Genomic DNA, 17,029 nt, shown 5'->3' with positions numbered 1-17,029 from the left:
AAAGTTTAGGGTATATTTGTACCTTTTCATTAATAAAATTGGGTAGTATTTCTATTTTTGGGCTATTCAATTACACATATGAATTATTATTATAATTGAGCTCAATTAAACCATCAAGTTGATACTTCAAGTCTGGTCTACGAAGATCTAAATACTTCAACAAGTCTTGAAGTGGCGACATTTGTGATCACATAAATTTTAAATATATTAGTCGGAATAAATATTGTGGATTAAAAATTAAATTAATTATTAAAATTCAAATAAATATGAATTTAATTAAAGCCCAATTTTATTGTGCTAGTCCATTGATTTGGGCTAGATGAACTCACTTTGGTAAGACCAAAATGCCATCTTATTCTAGAGGTCTAATTTGATGCCACGTGTTGCATTGTGTCATGGCAAGTCAAGTAAAGGAGCTAATAGGACCATGCAACATGTCAAATTGATGCAACATGCCTAGTGAAATAAAAGGTCCAATCAAATATAGTCATGTCACTTAAATCTGATTGACCAAAAAAAGTTCACTCTTTCCTTCTTACAACTATAAATATGGGTCTCATAATTCAAAAAAAAGATAAACAATTCTAAAAAGAACCAAGAGAGAGATCATGGATCAAAGCTGCAGATTTCTCTACAAATTCAAGCATTCAAGAGCCAGTTCATCAAGATTCAAGATCAAGACCACCAGATTCAAGAACAAGCCCCAAAAAGTCCTTGAATTCAAGTACAAGTCAAGATCAGATCCATCAAATTCACAAGTCAAGTTCAAATTCAAGATCAAGCTCGAAACCTTTGAATTTATATCTAAAAGGTAAATCAAAGGATTCATAGAGATTGCAATACTCACATATTGAAATCACTAAAATGATTGTTGCAATATTTTTCTTATTTCGATTAATTATTTTTTTCGACTCAAATTTTATTGTCCATAGTGGCATGCCACCTCGACGCCAGATTTTATTGCCATTTTCTTTCAATTTTTATTCTTTTCCTTTTCTCTTTATCAATTTACAAATTTTTAATTTGAAAAGATCAACCCTAGATAGGAAGGTCTGGATGACAGAATTAGGCTAGAGGGCTAGTGGGTTGGTGAGTCATAGCCAACAGATAAGAGTGTTTTGGTGTAGCCTTGCTAGTAGTGGTATGGCTTTGCACATAGGTTGGAGTTTCTAGTTAGGAGAGTTTGGGTGAGGTGTGTGCTTTCATTTTAATAGTGTATAGTACTACTTTGTAGGTATCTTATTTCTATTATTTCACCTTGCTACGTGTTTTATTACGACTTTGTTTACTGCCCTTTGTGTTGAGTCGGAAGTCTATCGCAAACAACCTCTCTACTTCTTCGATAATAATGATATACACTGCATATATTTTATCCTCTCCAGACTCTACTATGTGAAAATACACTGAATATGTTAGTTGTAAGTTTCTTCTCTTCTGACTCTCTCTCTCTCCTCAAATCTGAAAATTTTGGTTAAGTAAAATAGAACGCTGGACCTTTTCTGAGACTAAACTAGACCAACAAACCAAGGTTTTTCATTTATGATAAATGTCAATTATTATTCGTTCAAATTCAACGAATTTTTCATAGAGTTTGATCTTCACATTTCGAACTCCAGTTTAATGTTTAGAATTTGAACTACAAAAATGTTCAAATTCCAGTAATTATTTTCAAAATAATTTTGGCTAAATATTTCTTTCGTGTCAAAAGAGTGGTCAATATTAAACATTTCAATGGTAATTGATAGCTGATTACTTAAAAGTACCAAAGTTTTTCCCTATCCAATTTCCACCTATCAAATTGCCCAAACAATTCCTCACCTAAAAGTTAAAACTGAAAATTGAAAACATCAAAGAACAAAAAGTATTTTCTCCATTCTTTTTTAATTATTCTCCTTTTTTTAAAAAGTCAAATGATATAAATTAAAAATTATATATAAGAGAGAATACCAATTTTTGGTAGTCCTCAAAAGGTTATTGTACTAATTTTAATTAATTTTTAATCCTCTAAAATTGTGACACGTTGGATGATAAAGATGAAGTTATTTTATCTTCTTTCTTGCCATATGGACATTTGCACTTTGTGCATATGTCATGAAATGAGAAACTATTATTTAGTTTTTTTTCTTGTAATATTTATTGTTTAACTTTTTTTTTGAAAAAAAAAGAAAACTTACTTTACTTTACTACTATATATAAGAGAAGATCTTCCATTTTGGTAGTCCTTAAGTATTTTTTTTTCCAGTTTATTTTTAAAGAAGGTTTAATGACTTTGCAAATTCTCAATAATTTTGGTAATTTGGTTAATTATATGGGCTTTTAAGTGATGTAAGACTGTTCAAAATCAAACCGTAACTGATAAGCCAACTGTAAAATTGACTTATTGGTATTGGATTGTCGGATTAACGATTTGAAAATGAATTAAAATTTTATTGTTAACGGTTTATCGGTGCGGGATGGATTACTCAATTTTCTTATTAAATAGACTGGTAACCCGTTAAGAACTATTATAATTAATTTTTAACATTAGCTATATACTTTAAAGTACCTATCGTTAATCCTAAAGCTCCATGTTATATTCTTCTGCTCCTTAAAATTGATCAAATCAAAATGTCGCTCCTTAAAGATCAAACCAAAATAAGTTATTTTACTTTCTGTTTTGGACTTTTGATTATGACAAGAGAGCTACATATTTTATTAGCTAGTTCACAGGCATCATAGTTAGATGACTTGATACGATTTGTGAGTTGAGTTTCTTACTGATCTACTGGCTCATTAGTCTGGAGTTTGGACCATACTAGACTAGTCTTCACTTCTAATATGTAAATGTGCATACTTGAAGTATATTTTTGTTAATATTTGTTAAATAAATGTTTATGTATTCACCCTCAAAATTTAAGTTTTTATGTATTTTTCACTGTGAATTAAATTATAGAGTTGTAAGTTTAAGTAGAGTAGGAAAAATGGTTATGTGGTAGATCAATATATTGGTGAGTGAAATTGTGAAAGTGAAAGAAGCGAACATGAAATGGTTGAACCAATACACCGTTCGTTAACCGTTCGATAATTACTAATCCAAACCGAACCAACCGATATCTTATTGGTTGACTGGTGGATTAGTATATTTAAAAGCTAATATCCGATAAGCCGAACCGTTAAGCATATTTATCCGTCCGATTCGTCCGATAAGCAACCCTACTGATGAGTTATAAAAAAAAGGTGATAGTAATACCACAAAAAATCTATTTATCCAACCAAATCAAAAGTTAAGAGCTATTCAAAATTTTGTAGTGTTCTTTTATATGGAAATAATGAAAAGAGAGAATACCTATTGTTTAAATCCTCACAAGAAACTTTATTTTGCCTTTCTACCCCTAATTGAAGCTTCAATAACTTTATAAGCTTACCAAATGAAGAAACATCTACAAAAGTATTGTGTTGGATTAAATTTATAATTATTTAATTTAATAAAATATTTATTTATAAATTAACTTTACTGACGTGATCATTCAGTAATTTGTAGCATCAAATATTTTTTTATGAAAAAACATATATTAGCCAATGTAAATTTAATTGAGAAAAAAAAAATAAAAGTTGTTAATTCAACATAAGGCAAAACTCAATTTAAATTGTCAAAGACTTTAATTAAATTTTTTTCAGTAAAATAAAAAAGGAAAAGAGTTTTAATGCATGTATTTGTTTGAAAAAGTTATACTTTAACTTACAAAAATTTTTATTCCCTTTATTTTAATTTATTTATCTGATTTTATCTTAACATGAAATTTTAAAAAGTAACAAATAATTTTTTAATTTTATGATTTGAAACTAAACATACGTAGAAAGGACCAAAAAGTCTTTTAATCTTATAGTTTTGAGTAGTTTCGAAGAAAGAAAGTAAATATTCTTTATGAAACAAAACGAACTTAAGAAAATAGAACAAACAATTATAATAAATATATGATTTAATATTCTAAAATATTGAGAAATTATTGAACTATTTTTAACTAAAATAATATTGTACAAAAACAAACAAAAAACAGAATAACAAAAAAGTAAAAAAATCTTTATAAATATAAATATTAATGTAGTTTGGGCCCGAACCTTGCACGAGCAAAATAAGACTAGTTTAATTAATATTTTTGAATATATTTTTAATTATTTTTTTAAAAATTATAATTATAAAATTTCTATATAATTTCTTAATATTTAATTAAAAATTAAATTAATCAAATCTAAGTTAATACTAGTTAAATTTACTCACAAAAAATAGAAAAAATGAATAATTTCGCATTTTTAATTACCATAAACAGAAAAAACGTAGAAGCGGCCGGTCTGGTTTAGTCCTGATAGAGTTGGTTGGGATAAACTCTATTATCTTCGAACAGCAAAGAAACAGAAGAAATTTTTTACCAAGAATGGTTCTTGAAATGCCCCAAAAAATTCTATCTTGATGCTTCCAAGTTTACTGTCTATTACCAACTATCACTCAGACAATCAGAAAAATAGACCCTTATAGCAGAAAGAAGAAAAGAAATGCTAATGATACAGTCTACCATTTCACCTCCTGTGCAAAAAGCCGTACTTGTTCCAGCTAAAATTGCAGTAAGTGGTAAACATGCCTGTTATCTTGCTTTAAATTGTGGGTTTGGTTCACAGTCAGCGTATTTTCCCTTTCCAAGGAGACCCATCAAGCGAAATTCAATTCAGGTAATTCTCCTAATTCTTGGGGAGTTCTTTTTTTTTTTTTTGGGGGGGGGGGGGGGGGGGGTTGGGGGTGCGGGGAGGGAAGGAAACATAGGATGGAGTGTTGGGTTGTTGTGATTTATTGATATAGTTTACTTGTGATTCTTTTTCTTGATGTGTTCGCCTCGGTGAGGAGGTGTGAGTGTTTGGCTAGTGTTGGTATGAGGGTAGGTAAAGGTTTGCCAAAGATGTATTAATGTTGTGAAGTAGGATGAAAACACCTACAGAACTCAAGTGAAACTCAGAGAAAACTTCTCATTATATAGAAGAAGGCTAACCATACAAAGTGATTAAAGGAAAATGATAACTAACTCTCTGGATTCTCTAATTTCCTCCTTTATATACATGAGCTAATCCCACTAACCTGTACAACTGTCAACCACTAAAAATAACCAACTCATTAAAGGACCTAATTAGTTATAACTAACTTTAACTACACTGTTATGTAACTAATAACTAACAAATCACGTTATATCTCCTTTCTGATTACTCTCCCTCAAACTAGCAGGTCTAAAGACATTTAGCATGCCAAGCTTGGAAACCGAATATTCATGTTGTGGTCTAAACAACCCTTTCGTCATGATGTCTGCTTGTTGTTCTTGCGTCTTTAAGTGTTGTGGCTTGATCAGTCCCTTTTGTATCTTCTCTCTGATAAAATGGCAATCTATCTCTATATATTTTGTTCTCTCATGGTACACCGGGTTTGCTGCAATTTGCAATGCAGCTTTACTGTCAGAAAAAAGAGTCATAGGCAATTCTAACTCTTCCCCTAGTTCTGAAACTGTAGAGGCCATGCTCCTATATTCTGATTCTGCGGAACTTCTAGAAATTGTTGTCTGCTTCTTTGACCTCCATGATATCAAGGAATCTCCATGTTTAATCAAGAACCTTGTTATTGACCTCCTTGTATTCGGACATGCTGCCCAATCTGCATCACAGAATGCCACTAGCTTGTTCTCTTTTCTGCTACTCATCAGAATTCCCATATTAGGTTCCCCTTTTATGTATCTTACAACTTTGAGTGCTGCTTCCATATGATTTCTTTTGGGATTTTGCAGGAATTGACTTAATGTTTGAACTGCAAAGCCAATGTCTGGTCTAGTCAAAGTCAAATACAACAATCTTCCGATCAATCTTTGATAAGAAATCTTATCTGATAATTCTGTATCATCTTTAATTCCAATTGCTTGATCAACCTCTGCAGTGGTTAGTTTCAAATTGTAGTCTAATGGTGTCCAAGATGGTTTTGCTCCAGTTAGTCCCATTTCTTCTATCAATTCTAAACTGTATTTCCTTTGATTCATCAATATCCCTTTAGATGATCTGCTAAACTTTATTCCGAGGAAATATCTCAGTATTCCAAGATCTTTAATCTCGAATTTAGCATGTAGAGTTTGTTTGGTCTGTTCAATCAGCTTCAAATCATTACCAGCCACCAACATATCATCTACATATACTAGAATTACCACCACAAGTTCATGTTGTCGTTTGATGAACAAGGAACGATCCAAACTACTTTGCACAAAACCAGATTCTATCAGTGCATCAGTAAGTTTGACATTCCATTGTCTGCTGGCTTGTTTAAGCCCGTATAAGGACTTTACTAGCCTGCATACCATGCCTGAAAACTCCCCTGGCTAGTAAAACCCTTAGGCAAGGACATGTAGACTTCCTCATGCAGATCACCCTGAAGAAACGCATTGTAGACATTCAACTAATGAATATGCCAATCAGAAGTTGCAGCAATAGAAAGAACACTCCTCACTATCACCATCTTAACCACCGGAGAAAAAGTATCATGGTAATCAAGACCAGCTTTCTGATTATATCCCTTGGCAACTAATTTGGCTTTGTATCTTTCGACCTCCCCATTGAATTTAAACTTCACCTTGTAAACCCATTTGCATCCAATAGAAGTCTTACCAGGTGGAAGAGGAACTAAAATCCAGGTCTTATTTGCTTCAAGTTCTTGAATTTCTTCCTGCATAGTTGTGATCCATTTAGGATCTGAGCAAGCATTTTGGTACGATTGAGGTCCAGCAACACAAGAGAAAGCCACTAAGTAAGATTGATAATGAGAAGACAATCCATCATGACTTAAAGAGTGAGAAAGAGGATAGGAAAAGGATTTTGCAGCATGATTAGTAACAAAATCAGTCATCCAAGTTGGCTGCTTCTTCTTGCACCTGGTAAAGTGCCGAGAAGGGAAAGGTTGAGCAATAAGTGGTACTACTGGAATGACTGCATCAACAGGAGCAGCAAACGACTCAACAGTGGAGTCAGGAGCAGCCTCCTCGGGCAATAAAAGATATGGATCAACAACAAGTTCAGGGATATCGGGAAGGACATTCTCAAAAAAATTGGTAGATACATCAACAAAAGGTGGTGCAGTGGGGGTAGAAGAATGGAATGGAAAAGTGTCTTCTCTAAATGACACATCTCTTGAGATAAAGAAAGTATTTGTGAGCATATTATAAAGCACATAACCTTTTGTGACCTCTGAATATCCCATGTGAACTGAGGGAATAGCTCTGGCCTCAAATTTGTCACCAACAAGCAAATATTTAGCATAACATAAACACCCTAGTGTTCTCAAGTGGTCTATAGTACCCTTGCATCCATGAAAGACCTCAAAAGGAGTCTTCCCTTGTAAAGTTGAGGAAGGTAACTTGTTGAGCATGTAAACAGCACCAAGAATATAGTGACCCCAAAATTTCAAAGGAATAGAACCTTGAAATCTAATAGCCCGAGCCAGCTCCAAGATGGACCTGTGTTTTCTTTCGACAACCCCATTTTGCTGAGGGGTGTAAACACATGATCGTTGATGGATGATTCCATGAGAACTAAACAAATCAGTGCAAGCAGAACAAATTCTGTACCATTATCTGATCGCAATATTTTGATTGTTTTCTCAAATTGAGTTTGGACCAGCTGTATAAAATGCTTTAATACCACGATAACATCACTTTTTAGTTTTAATAGGTAAACCCAAGTCATGCGAGAATAGTCATCTACAATAGTAAAAAACAATCTATTTCCATCAAAAGTAGGTACATGAAATGGTCCCCATACATCCAAGTGCAGTAATTCAAAAATGGAAGATGTTTTTGATGTACTGTTAGTGAAAGGTAATCTAGTATGTCGAGCAAGTGGACATACTTTCACATTTGTCTAGAACTTGCTTACATTCAGCATGACTAAGACTAAGTAATTTTTCCATTGCTCCAACAGATGCATGACCCATCCTTCTATGCCGAAGTAGGATGTCCAGCTTATTCCTTCTTGCTATCAGTCCTCTAGGCACTTGTTTATTCTTGTTATCAGATCCATTATGATGCAACAGGTAAAGTCCCTCAACTTCCTCACCAATCTCCAGTACCTTTCCACTTGAGAGGTCCTGGAATCTACAGAAGTCAGGGAAAAACTTGACCGAGCAATTCAGCTCTTTAGTTAACCTGGATACTGACAAGAGATTATACTTAAAGTCTGGTATGTATAGCACATTTTTAACGGACTTTCCAGCCATAATGTCACAATGACCAAAATGTGAAACATCGACAGCCTTTCCATTAAGTAAGTGAACCTTTCTACTACGGACAACACTAGGTTCCATTTCAGCACTTAACAACTCTTTGTTGGAAGTCATATGATTTGTTGCACCTGTATCTACTATCCATTCCACTTTATTATCATTCACACAAGAAGTAGATATAATACCTATAATCTGAGCATCAACCACAGATGATGTAAACATATTACCTCCTATGTTTGCTGAGTTGGTGTGTTCAGTTAAGAGAGCTGAACTATCAACTGCATTGTCTTTGTCAATGACCTTTTTAAACTGAGAATAATGATGAGGATTATCCATGTGTTGTACATATCGCCATATTGTTGTTGTAAGTAGTTGTGACTTTCAGACATCTTACTGGATACTCCACCAAAATATTGTGCACTTCTCCCATTTTCATAGAACTCTGCATTCCTGTGAAGATTATGTCCTGAGTTATTGTAATTGTCCACACATGTAGCTTCTTTGACCCCTGCCATGAGCAATTCTCACATTGGGTGAATTTCCTTTACTCTCACCTCCCCTCATGTATGAACCATTGTTATTCCCAGAAGTCCTTTTGAATTTGAAATCCGAAAGATAGCCATGCAACCGATAGCAGTCATCTGCAACATGTCCCATCAATTTGTAGTATTCACATTTTGCACTCCGATTAGGGTTCCAATTTCGCTGAAACTTATTGTTAGTAGGATGTTTAGCATTCATGTAGGCAGCTATCTCCAGATTTGTAGTTGTGGTTATAGAATTAGTTAACATCTTTTGGCTCTCCCTTTCAATCATCATGCCTGATTAACCGAAGGAAGGGGAATGAGCATAAGAATTTGAGCACGTGATTGTTCATATGTTTCATTGAGACCCATTAAGAATTGCAGAAGCTTTTGCCTCGTTATAAATTCACCAAATTCCCTTGATTTTGCACAATCACATCCCGGAAAAGGAGCTAAACAATCGAATTCTGCCCAAAGCAAACGCAGCTTAGTGAAATATTCTGCAATACTGTTGGTACCTTGTGTTGTGGTTGCAATTTCTCTGTGCAATTGAAAAATGCGCGAACCATCAGTTTTATCAAATCGCTCCATGAGATAGTTCCAAACAGCACATGCATCAGAAGAATAGACAATCCCCCTAACAGCTCCTTCGAAACACAATTCATAATCCATGAAGGACAATGGCATTGCTCCTTTCCCATAGATCAGCTAAGCTAGATTAGGACCAAAATTTGCTTTTCTGCACTTTCCATCGATTAGCCCCAACTTGTTTCTGCCAAGTATCGAAATGCGCATCGATCGGTTCCATACAGAATAGTTTTCTGATCCCGTTAACTGAATGGAGATTAAAACAACTCCAGAAGTATCTGCTGTACTAAAAAACAGAGGATCATTATGACCAAGTTTCTCCGGCTAGGTGTTGTCCAGTTCAGCCGCCATTGTAGCTCGCCGTCTTCAACTTTGCGTTCCCAGCTAAGACTTAGCCATATCCATGGCTGAAGGCTCTGATACCATGTTGTGAAATAGGATGAAAACACCTACAGAACTCAAGTGAAACTCAGAGAAAACTTCTCATTATATAGAAGAAGGCTAACCATACAAAGTGATTAAAGGAAAATGATAACTAACTCTCTGGATTCTCTAATTTCCTCCTATATATACATGAGCTAATCCCACTAACCTGTACAGCTGTCAACCACTAAAAAATAACCAACTCATTCAAGGACCCAATTAGTTATAACTAACTTTAACTACACTGTTATGTAACTAATAACTAACAAATCACGTTATATCTCCTTTCTCATTGATTAAGAAGAATGATTAAATAAAACTTAACACGCCGGCCTCTCATCGAGGACATATGTATGGAGGTCGAAGCTTAGGATAGAAAGTTAGTAGACAGTCATTCGTTCTGTAGTTTACTTTATCAATGTTTTTATTCTTATTATTATTCCATTTTATTACTAAGCATTATTTCTTTTGCTTTGGTTATCACGTTCTTTTCTATTGCTAATGTTGTTTTCTCCATTATCCTTCTAGAGTAGTTTCTTTTTCAAACCTGTTTTCATATGCTTTACTTGAGCTAAGGATCTGACGGAAACAATCTCTCTACCTTCACATAAGCCTGCAAACACACTATACTCCCCAGACCCCACTTGTGTGATTTCACTGGGTAGGGAAAGTAGGATATATTTTAAGACATAGGGAATACAATTTAAATTCTCAACTGTTTAAAGCAAATAGACTTTGTATGCTACCATAATGCAAGAGGTCTTGAGTTGAAGACTTTCCTTTTGGAAAGGAAGCATAGCTCACAATACTAAGGCCCAGAGGCAGCTCTACCCTTTTGAAAAAAAGGCGACCGCCTCATTTGTTTTAAGTAATAATATATATTATGTGTAGAAAAGTAACATTTTTATATATAGTAAAAGTATTATTAGAAGAAGTTTGATATATTTGGACTTTGGAGTATTATATTTCAAGAAAAATTAAATGCATTGATTATATTACTAACTAAAGGAGAATTATTAGAAGATAGCGAGTATATAATTTTTAAAATAGATTTTGTTTTAAAAAATATCTTCTTTCTTAAAAATCTAAGGCCCCGGTTTGATTTTGACCTTAGGCCACTAACGTACTTGACCGCCCTTGTGCTGAGCTTGTTATTGCATTTGCAAGCTGAGTTGCACGGACTCTTCACTTTTGATGCCTTACCCCGGTCAGACTCTTCCAAAATACACTACTTTCGGAGAATCCTGCACATATCCATTTACATTTTTGAAGAGTCTATGCAACATAGTTGGCAAGCTGTAATACCTGCAATCTAGTCTTGTTTCTGGTTGCTCTTTTGTGGTCATTCTGTTGCATGATTTTTTTTCGATACAAAGACCAAGTCAGAAGTTAAGTTTCCTTCAAATGCAAATTACTCATAGTTAATCGTTTTAGTGATGCATTTGTTGATCTGTTTCAACTCTTTTTTTGGCATTCCTAAGTTTCATCTCTCTTGTCTACAGCTGCAGATGTTAGCAAGGAAAACAGATTCATTCCCACTTTTGTTTTCAGAGAAAGTTGATGGTAATTCCTTTTCTTCTTTGATGATTACCTGTGCAAAATAACTCTAGTTGTTGCTTTGAAGTGCATCGGCAAAATTATCCTATGGCTGTCAGTCCTGAACTAATTCCCCCTCACAGCTGGTGCCCTACTAGTCCTCGTCTTCCCAAGAATGTCTTGGAAATCCAGTCACTCCTTAACCCAGCTTTGTTTGGTTTGTGGTCACCAGTTACCCTGGAAGCACCTAGTTGCACTTTGTGGATAAATCTTATTTACAATATAATAGAGTTTGATTAAATCAGTCTTAAAAATTACTTGATAAAAATATAATAATAAAGATCAGTCTGAGCAATCAATAGCCTCTTTGATTCTCCAGTTTTTACAAAATGCTCCTTTTTGCCACAGTTTATATGACATTTCCTATTTGGAACGTCAGAGAATTTTAGATACCACTATTTTTTTTTTAATCAAGTAAGGAATAATTTCATTAATGAAAGGGAAAACTCCCGTATACAAGTAGTACACTGAAGAAAGAGAACCTTTAAAAATAAATGGCATTCTACTAATGACTCCCATTCCTCAATACAAATAGGAATTTCATGGGTGCACCCAAAAAATATGACGGATAAAAGGCTATTCTTCAAATGTACAAAATCATGTTCAATTCCTTCAAAAGCTCTTATATTTCTCTCTATCCACAATACCAAATAATAACATTATCCAATGTACTCCCCCCGTTTCAATTTGTTTATCTGTTTTTAACTTGGCATGAAGTTTAAGTATTAATCTTGTGGTCTTAAACATGTCATGGGGACATTTGAAATTAAAGAGTTACCAAAGCAGGAAAACAACATTCCTTTTGAGACAGATTAAAAAGGATAGTAAAGACAAAAAATTTGAAATGCAGGGAGTAACTGTTACAAGTTTCAACGATTCAAAATTGTTTAACCACTCAATTTTTATCTTTGATTGGATGTTTTTTGTTTTTACCTATACAACTGGTATGTTACTTATCAATAACATCAACTGGTAGTGTTTTCATCTCTTTTTCATTATGTAATACTCAAGTCAAACTAAGATCTTCTTGCCTAGTGAAAATATGACACATGGGGAAGGATGGATTATTTTAGTTTGAAGTGCTAATTCTAGCTCCCTGCATTTTGTATAGTCGAGAACTGAGAAATGTGAATTTTGTACACATACTTTTCATTTTTCGCTTACACATACTTATCTTTTTTTCGCTTTAATGGGCATATTATATTTTGTTATTTTTTTCCCAGTCTATCAAATGTTAGGAAACAATTATAATGCTCCCATAGACTTACCATAAAAGAAAACCTTGTCATCTTCTCTTAGAAAGGTATCCAGACCTACTAAACTCCAAGCTTGAGAAATATCAAGAGGCAATGAGCTCCTTTCATCCTTTTGCATTCTTTTTTCCATTTTCACACAAGCATAAAAAGATGAATTTCTTCCGGAAGGATGTATATAATATAGTTTGAAGGACCCCTTTACCCAGAAATAATACTTAATATATGATTACATGGTTAACTATGCTGATGCTTTCCTGGATATGTTGGTTCTTGATCAAAAGACAACGAAAATACATCCTGAACCTCGGGATGGAAAGCAAACATGAATTTCAATCAGCTTCTGTAACTTGTTAAACAAGTCAAACTTGGGAGTTATTAATGCATTCACCATTTTGTATATTGTTCGGAGTAATTTCCAAAAGTGCATCAGCTTGTTCTTCTATGAACAAGTAAATTAAATCAGTCCAACAGAAGTTCGGTACTTGCTGTTTTGTGTCAAATCCTCTACACACAAGAAGAGGAAAATTGACTAATGTAATTTGCTTTGAACCGTAAATATGAGAAATAATGCTTTTGTTGCACAGATCTTGCATGAACTAAAAGGTCTTGTTATGGCTTCCTGTTGCAGAATCGCCAGAGAAGTTGCTAAATGGTGGAGATATTACTATTAGTATTGGACAGGTTCTCTCTCTATCTGCTTTCTCATGTGGATCTATCTTCTGGTTGACATCTGGGCAAGTGGCATCAGCAAGTGAAGGTTTCAGAGTAAATATGATCTTTGAGGTCGGAGAGTTATTTGAATTGGGAATCCAGCTTACTTACCTGCTTTTACTACTATCATTGCTTGGGGTTGGAAGTTTCTTTGTGATTCGGCAAGTCCTTGTCCGCAGGGAGCTTGATCTGTCTGCCAAAGAATTGCAAGTACGTGACTAACTATCTTTTCTCTACCATTCATTTGAAGCGTGCATAATCTGCATCTGTATGGTTTAGCTCTAAGAAAGCAAAATTCTTCTGAAAATGTGCGTGTATATATATGTATACACACAGAATTACTGTAACCGTTAGCTAGAAAGTCTGAATACCTCTGTGTTCAACTGAAAGTAGAGAAGGAGAATCTTTAAAAAGAGGGGGAAAAAAAGAAATAAGATTGTGTTTCAATCTCGACTTGTTAGATATCAATATGATTGTTTCTCTTTGTTTAACCTACAATCCGGTATCTATGTGTACATGTCTATATGACTTGCCAGAAGAACTTGCATATAGATGTGAGAATGCAACTCTCTTTCTCCGTCTCTCTGAACATACTTTATTATTTGACACAAAACACAGGAGCAAGTTAGAAGCGGTGATGCCAGTGCAACAGAGCTTTTTGAACTTGGAGCTGTGATGTTGAGGAGAAAATTCTACCCAGCTGCTATCAAATACCTTCTTCAGGCAGTAGAAAAGTGGGATGGAGATGACCAAGATCTTGCCCAAGTATGAACTTCTTTTCAACTGTTCCTTTTTCTAATTTAATTTTATATAAATGATAAAGGACCTTCTCTACAACAATTCTTATTTCACATATAAAATTTCTGATGCATTGTGAATATTCTATGTAAATTAACCTAAAATATGCTGCCGTTTAAAACAAAACTAGTGAATGCATGCATTTATCCTGATGAACATGTGAAGAATATCTTTTACCCTGGATCACTTATCTTACAGCTAAAAGCAAAATCACAAATTTAAAAGTATTCTAGAAACTGCTGAAATTCCCAGCTAACAAATTATTTCTTAAATCATAGTCTAGAAATCATTTAACAAAATGGACGTCAAAAGCTAGTTCATAAAGTAAAGATTGTTCAAGATAATATAAGAAGACAATAACCCATGATAGGATATTTGGAGTGTCGTGATAGCATAACATGGGGACAACATAACATGGGATCCCAACATTGGGCCTACATCATGAGGCTAAAAGGACAGAATAATCAATAATCTCATGGAGAACTCTTGAGCAAATCAGGATTATGCTAGAAGAAATGAGGTTGACTAGGTGAGGTAGAAATTAAACTTTATGTTCCAGTCCTTTTTTTTTGGTTGGTAGGAGCCACAGAGGTCGGCGGACAGGCCATGTTGTCCAGAATTTTGTAATATGCATCACGGAACTCCAAATACTATGAAGCTGATATGAACATCTATCCTTTTTCTTTTTTTAAACTTGGTAACTTGCTGATTGAACATCTATCTAGGAAGCTCATCTTATGGTATGTGTATGAGAATGTTAAGCAAATCTCTGCCAATTGAAATTTAACCAGCACAAGAAACTACGACTTCAAGAGAGGATTTCTCAAGAGTCATGTTGGACCGCTTTAGAATTATTACTTGCCTGTGTTTTTTTTTCCGTCGCATACCAAGTCTTTTTAGGTATCCAAGTTTTGTATTCTGATCCTGTCCCCTATACTTTGTGCATCTTTACAGGTTTACAATGCCCTTGGTGTCAGTTATGTACTTGATGGAAAAATTGACAAAGGAATTGCCCAGTTTGAGAATGCTGTGAAAGTTCAACCAGGTTATGTCACGGCATGGAACAACCTAGGCGATGCATATGAGAAAACCAAAGACTTGACATCTGCTCTAAAAGCATTTGAAGAGGTCCTTCTTTTTGATCCTAATAACAAAATAGCTCGTCCTAGGCGTGATGCATTGAAGGATAAAGTAACGATGTACAAAGGAGTATCGGTGAAATCTAAGAAGAGTTGATATAGCGAGCACGTCAGTGCTTTTACACGCTTGCGCTGATTATCTGTTTGAGCTCTTTTTATTTTCTTTTTCCCCTTTTTCCGCTTCTCCTACACAAGTAGAATTTCGTTGTCATGGCTTTGTTAAATTTTTGGATGTTCCACAACAGAGGTGGGCAAGAAGTTTTTTAACTTCTTCATCATTCTGTCTTTGGTGTATATGAAATTGACAGTGTATATTCTACTTTATTTGCATAGAATTGGGCGGACGGTGATGATTCCTGCCGCCTTTTATAAATTGGTTTTCCATTTCTTAGCCATACTTGGAAACCCTTCAGGTTGCCTTAAAAAGTACGCAGCACCAACAACAACATAATACAAATGGTGTAGTCCCAAACAAGTTGTGATTGGCTAAATGAATCTTCACTTTTTTATCTTGCCATAAAACTTAGAAGTAAGAAGCAATATAAAAAATTAGCTCTTCCATTTCCTGTTATGAACGGTTGACGCTTAGTTTTTGGGATCAAGGCATGAAAACGCACCTGAAAATTGTCAATTACACACGTAAATTATGGAGGGGTACCTTATTTTTTTCATCTTGTATAACCCCATCACTAATTACCTTGCAAAAAAAAAAAAAAAAAAAAAAAAAAAAAATTTCCCATAAAAAAAAAAAAAAAAACAAGTTAAAGCATATATCATGTGCAGGGGGTCCCTTATCTTTTTCGTTTTGTTTTACCCCTTACTAATTACCCTGCAAAAAAAAAAGAAACAAGTTAAAGCACATATCACGTGCCCACGCTTACACTAGACAAAGAGGCGGAAGATTTTGTTTTGTAGTTCTTTACAATTGCTTTTAGTTGTATCTTTCTTTACAGAGATCTTCTTGATATAAAGAAGGTTTTTATTTTTATACCTGAAATTTGAAAAAAATTATTTTCTTTTATTTAATTTATAAGTGATCATAGAAGATTATTTTTAGTGAAATAGGAGGGATTTTAATGTCTTTTTATTTGATTCTTTCATATCCCAACCGATATGAAGTAAAATGCACCAACTCTTGGGGTTTTTTTTAGGTATTCTTATTTAAAAAATTTGTATATATATATGACGAATCTGTTGGGATATAAAAGGAACGAGAGCAGGTGGGAAAATGATATCATGTTTATTAATTGTATATGGCAGGTCTATAAAGGATCTGTATAAGACTCGTGTCAGCCAAGATAGACTTTGAAAAAGATAATAACTATCTAAGGGGTCGTTTGGTTTGAAAATAAGTTATATCGGGATTAATTATGCTGGGATAAGTTATGCTGAGATTAGTTGTGCTGGGACAAGTTATGCTGGTATTATTTTTTAGTGGTTGTTTACAGTGGCGGAGCCACAGCCAATGAAGGGTGGTCAGATGAACACCCTTCGTTGGAATTTTTTTTCAAGTATATAGGTTAAATATAGATATTTATGGTTATATACATGTTGCACACCTTTAACAAGCTAGAGAAGCATAGTCTAGTGGTCAAGAATGTGCATTTCTGCATCAACAACTCGGGTTCGAACCTTGGCAGGTGCAGCAGTGCTTTATTTACTTTGTTTTTTAAACAATTCTTTGTCCAAGGAAAAATATGAACACCCTTAACCAAAAGTCTA

General features: G+C 34.2%; 1 protein-coding gene across 2 annotated transcripts; it reads left to right on the top strand.

Annotated features, from left to right (window-relative positions):
* Positions 1–4,268: 4,268 nt before the first annotated feature.
* LOC107867816 (tetratricopeptide repeat domain-containing protein PYG7, chloroplastic) lies at positions 4,269–15,680 on the top strand. Of its 2 annotated transcripts, none has more exons than XM_016714257.2 (5): positions 4,269–4,704; positions 11,310–11,370; positions 13,288–13,580; positions 13,989–14,135; positions 15,123–15,680. In XM_016714257.2, the coding sequence occupies exons 1-5, from the start codon at positions 4,531–4,533 to the stop codon at positions 15,402–15,404; spliced, it is 957 nt and encodes a 318-aa protein (XP_016569743.1). In that variant the 5' UTR covers positions 4,269–4,530; the 3' UTR covers positions 15,405–15,680. The 2 variants fall into 2 exon arrangements, with proteins under 2 accessions (XP_016569743.1, XP_016569744.1); XM_016714258.2 differs by having other exon boundaries at positions 4,275–4,599.
* Positions 15,681–17,029: the final 1,349 nt, after the last annotated feature.

Source organism: Capsicum annuum, chromosome 4, assembly GCF_002878395.1.
Source record: "Capsicum annuum cultivar UCD-10X-F1 chromosome 4, UCD10Xv1.1, whole genome shotgun sequence".
NCBI classification, from domain to species: domain Eukaryota; kingdom Viridiplantae; phylum Streptophyta; class Magnoliopsida; order Solanales; family Solanaceae; genus Capsicum; species Capsicum annuum.
Note: the sequence above shows the minus strand (reverse complement) of the source record. Positions and strands in the feature narration are given on the sequence as shown.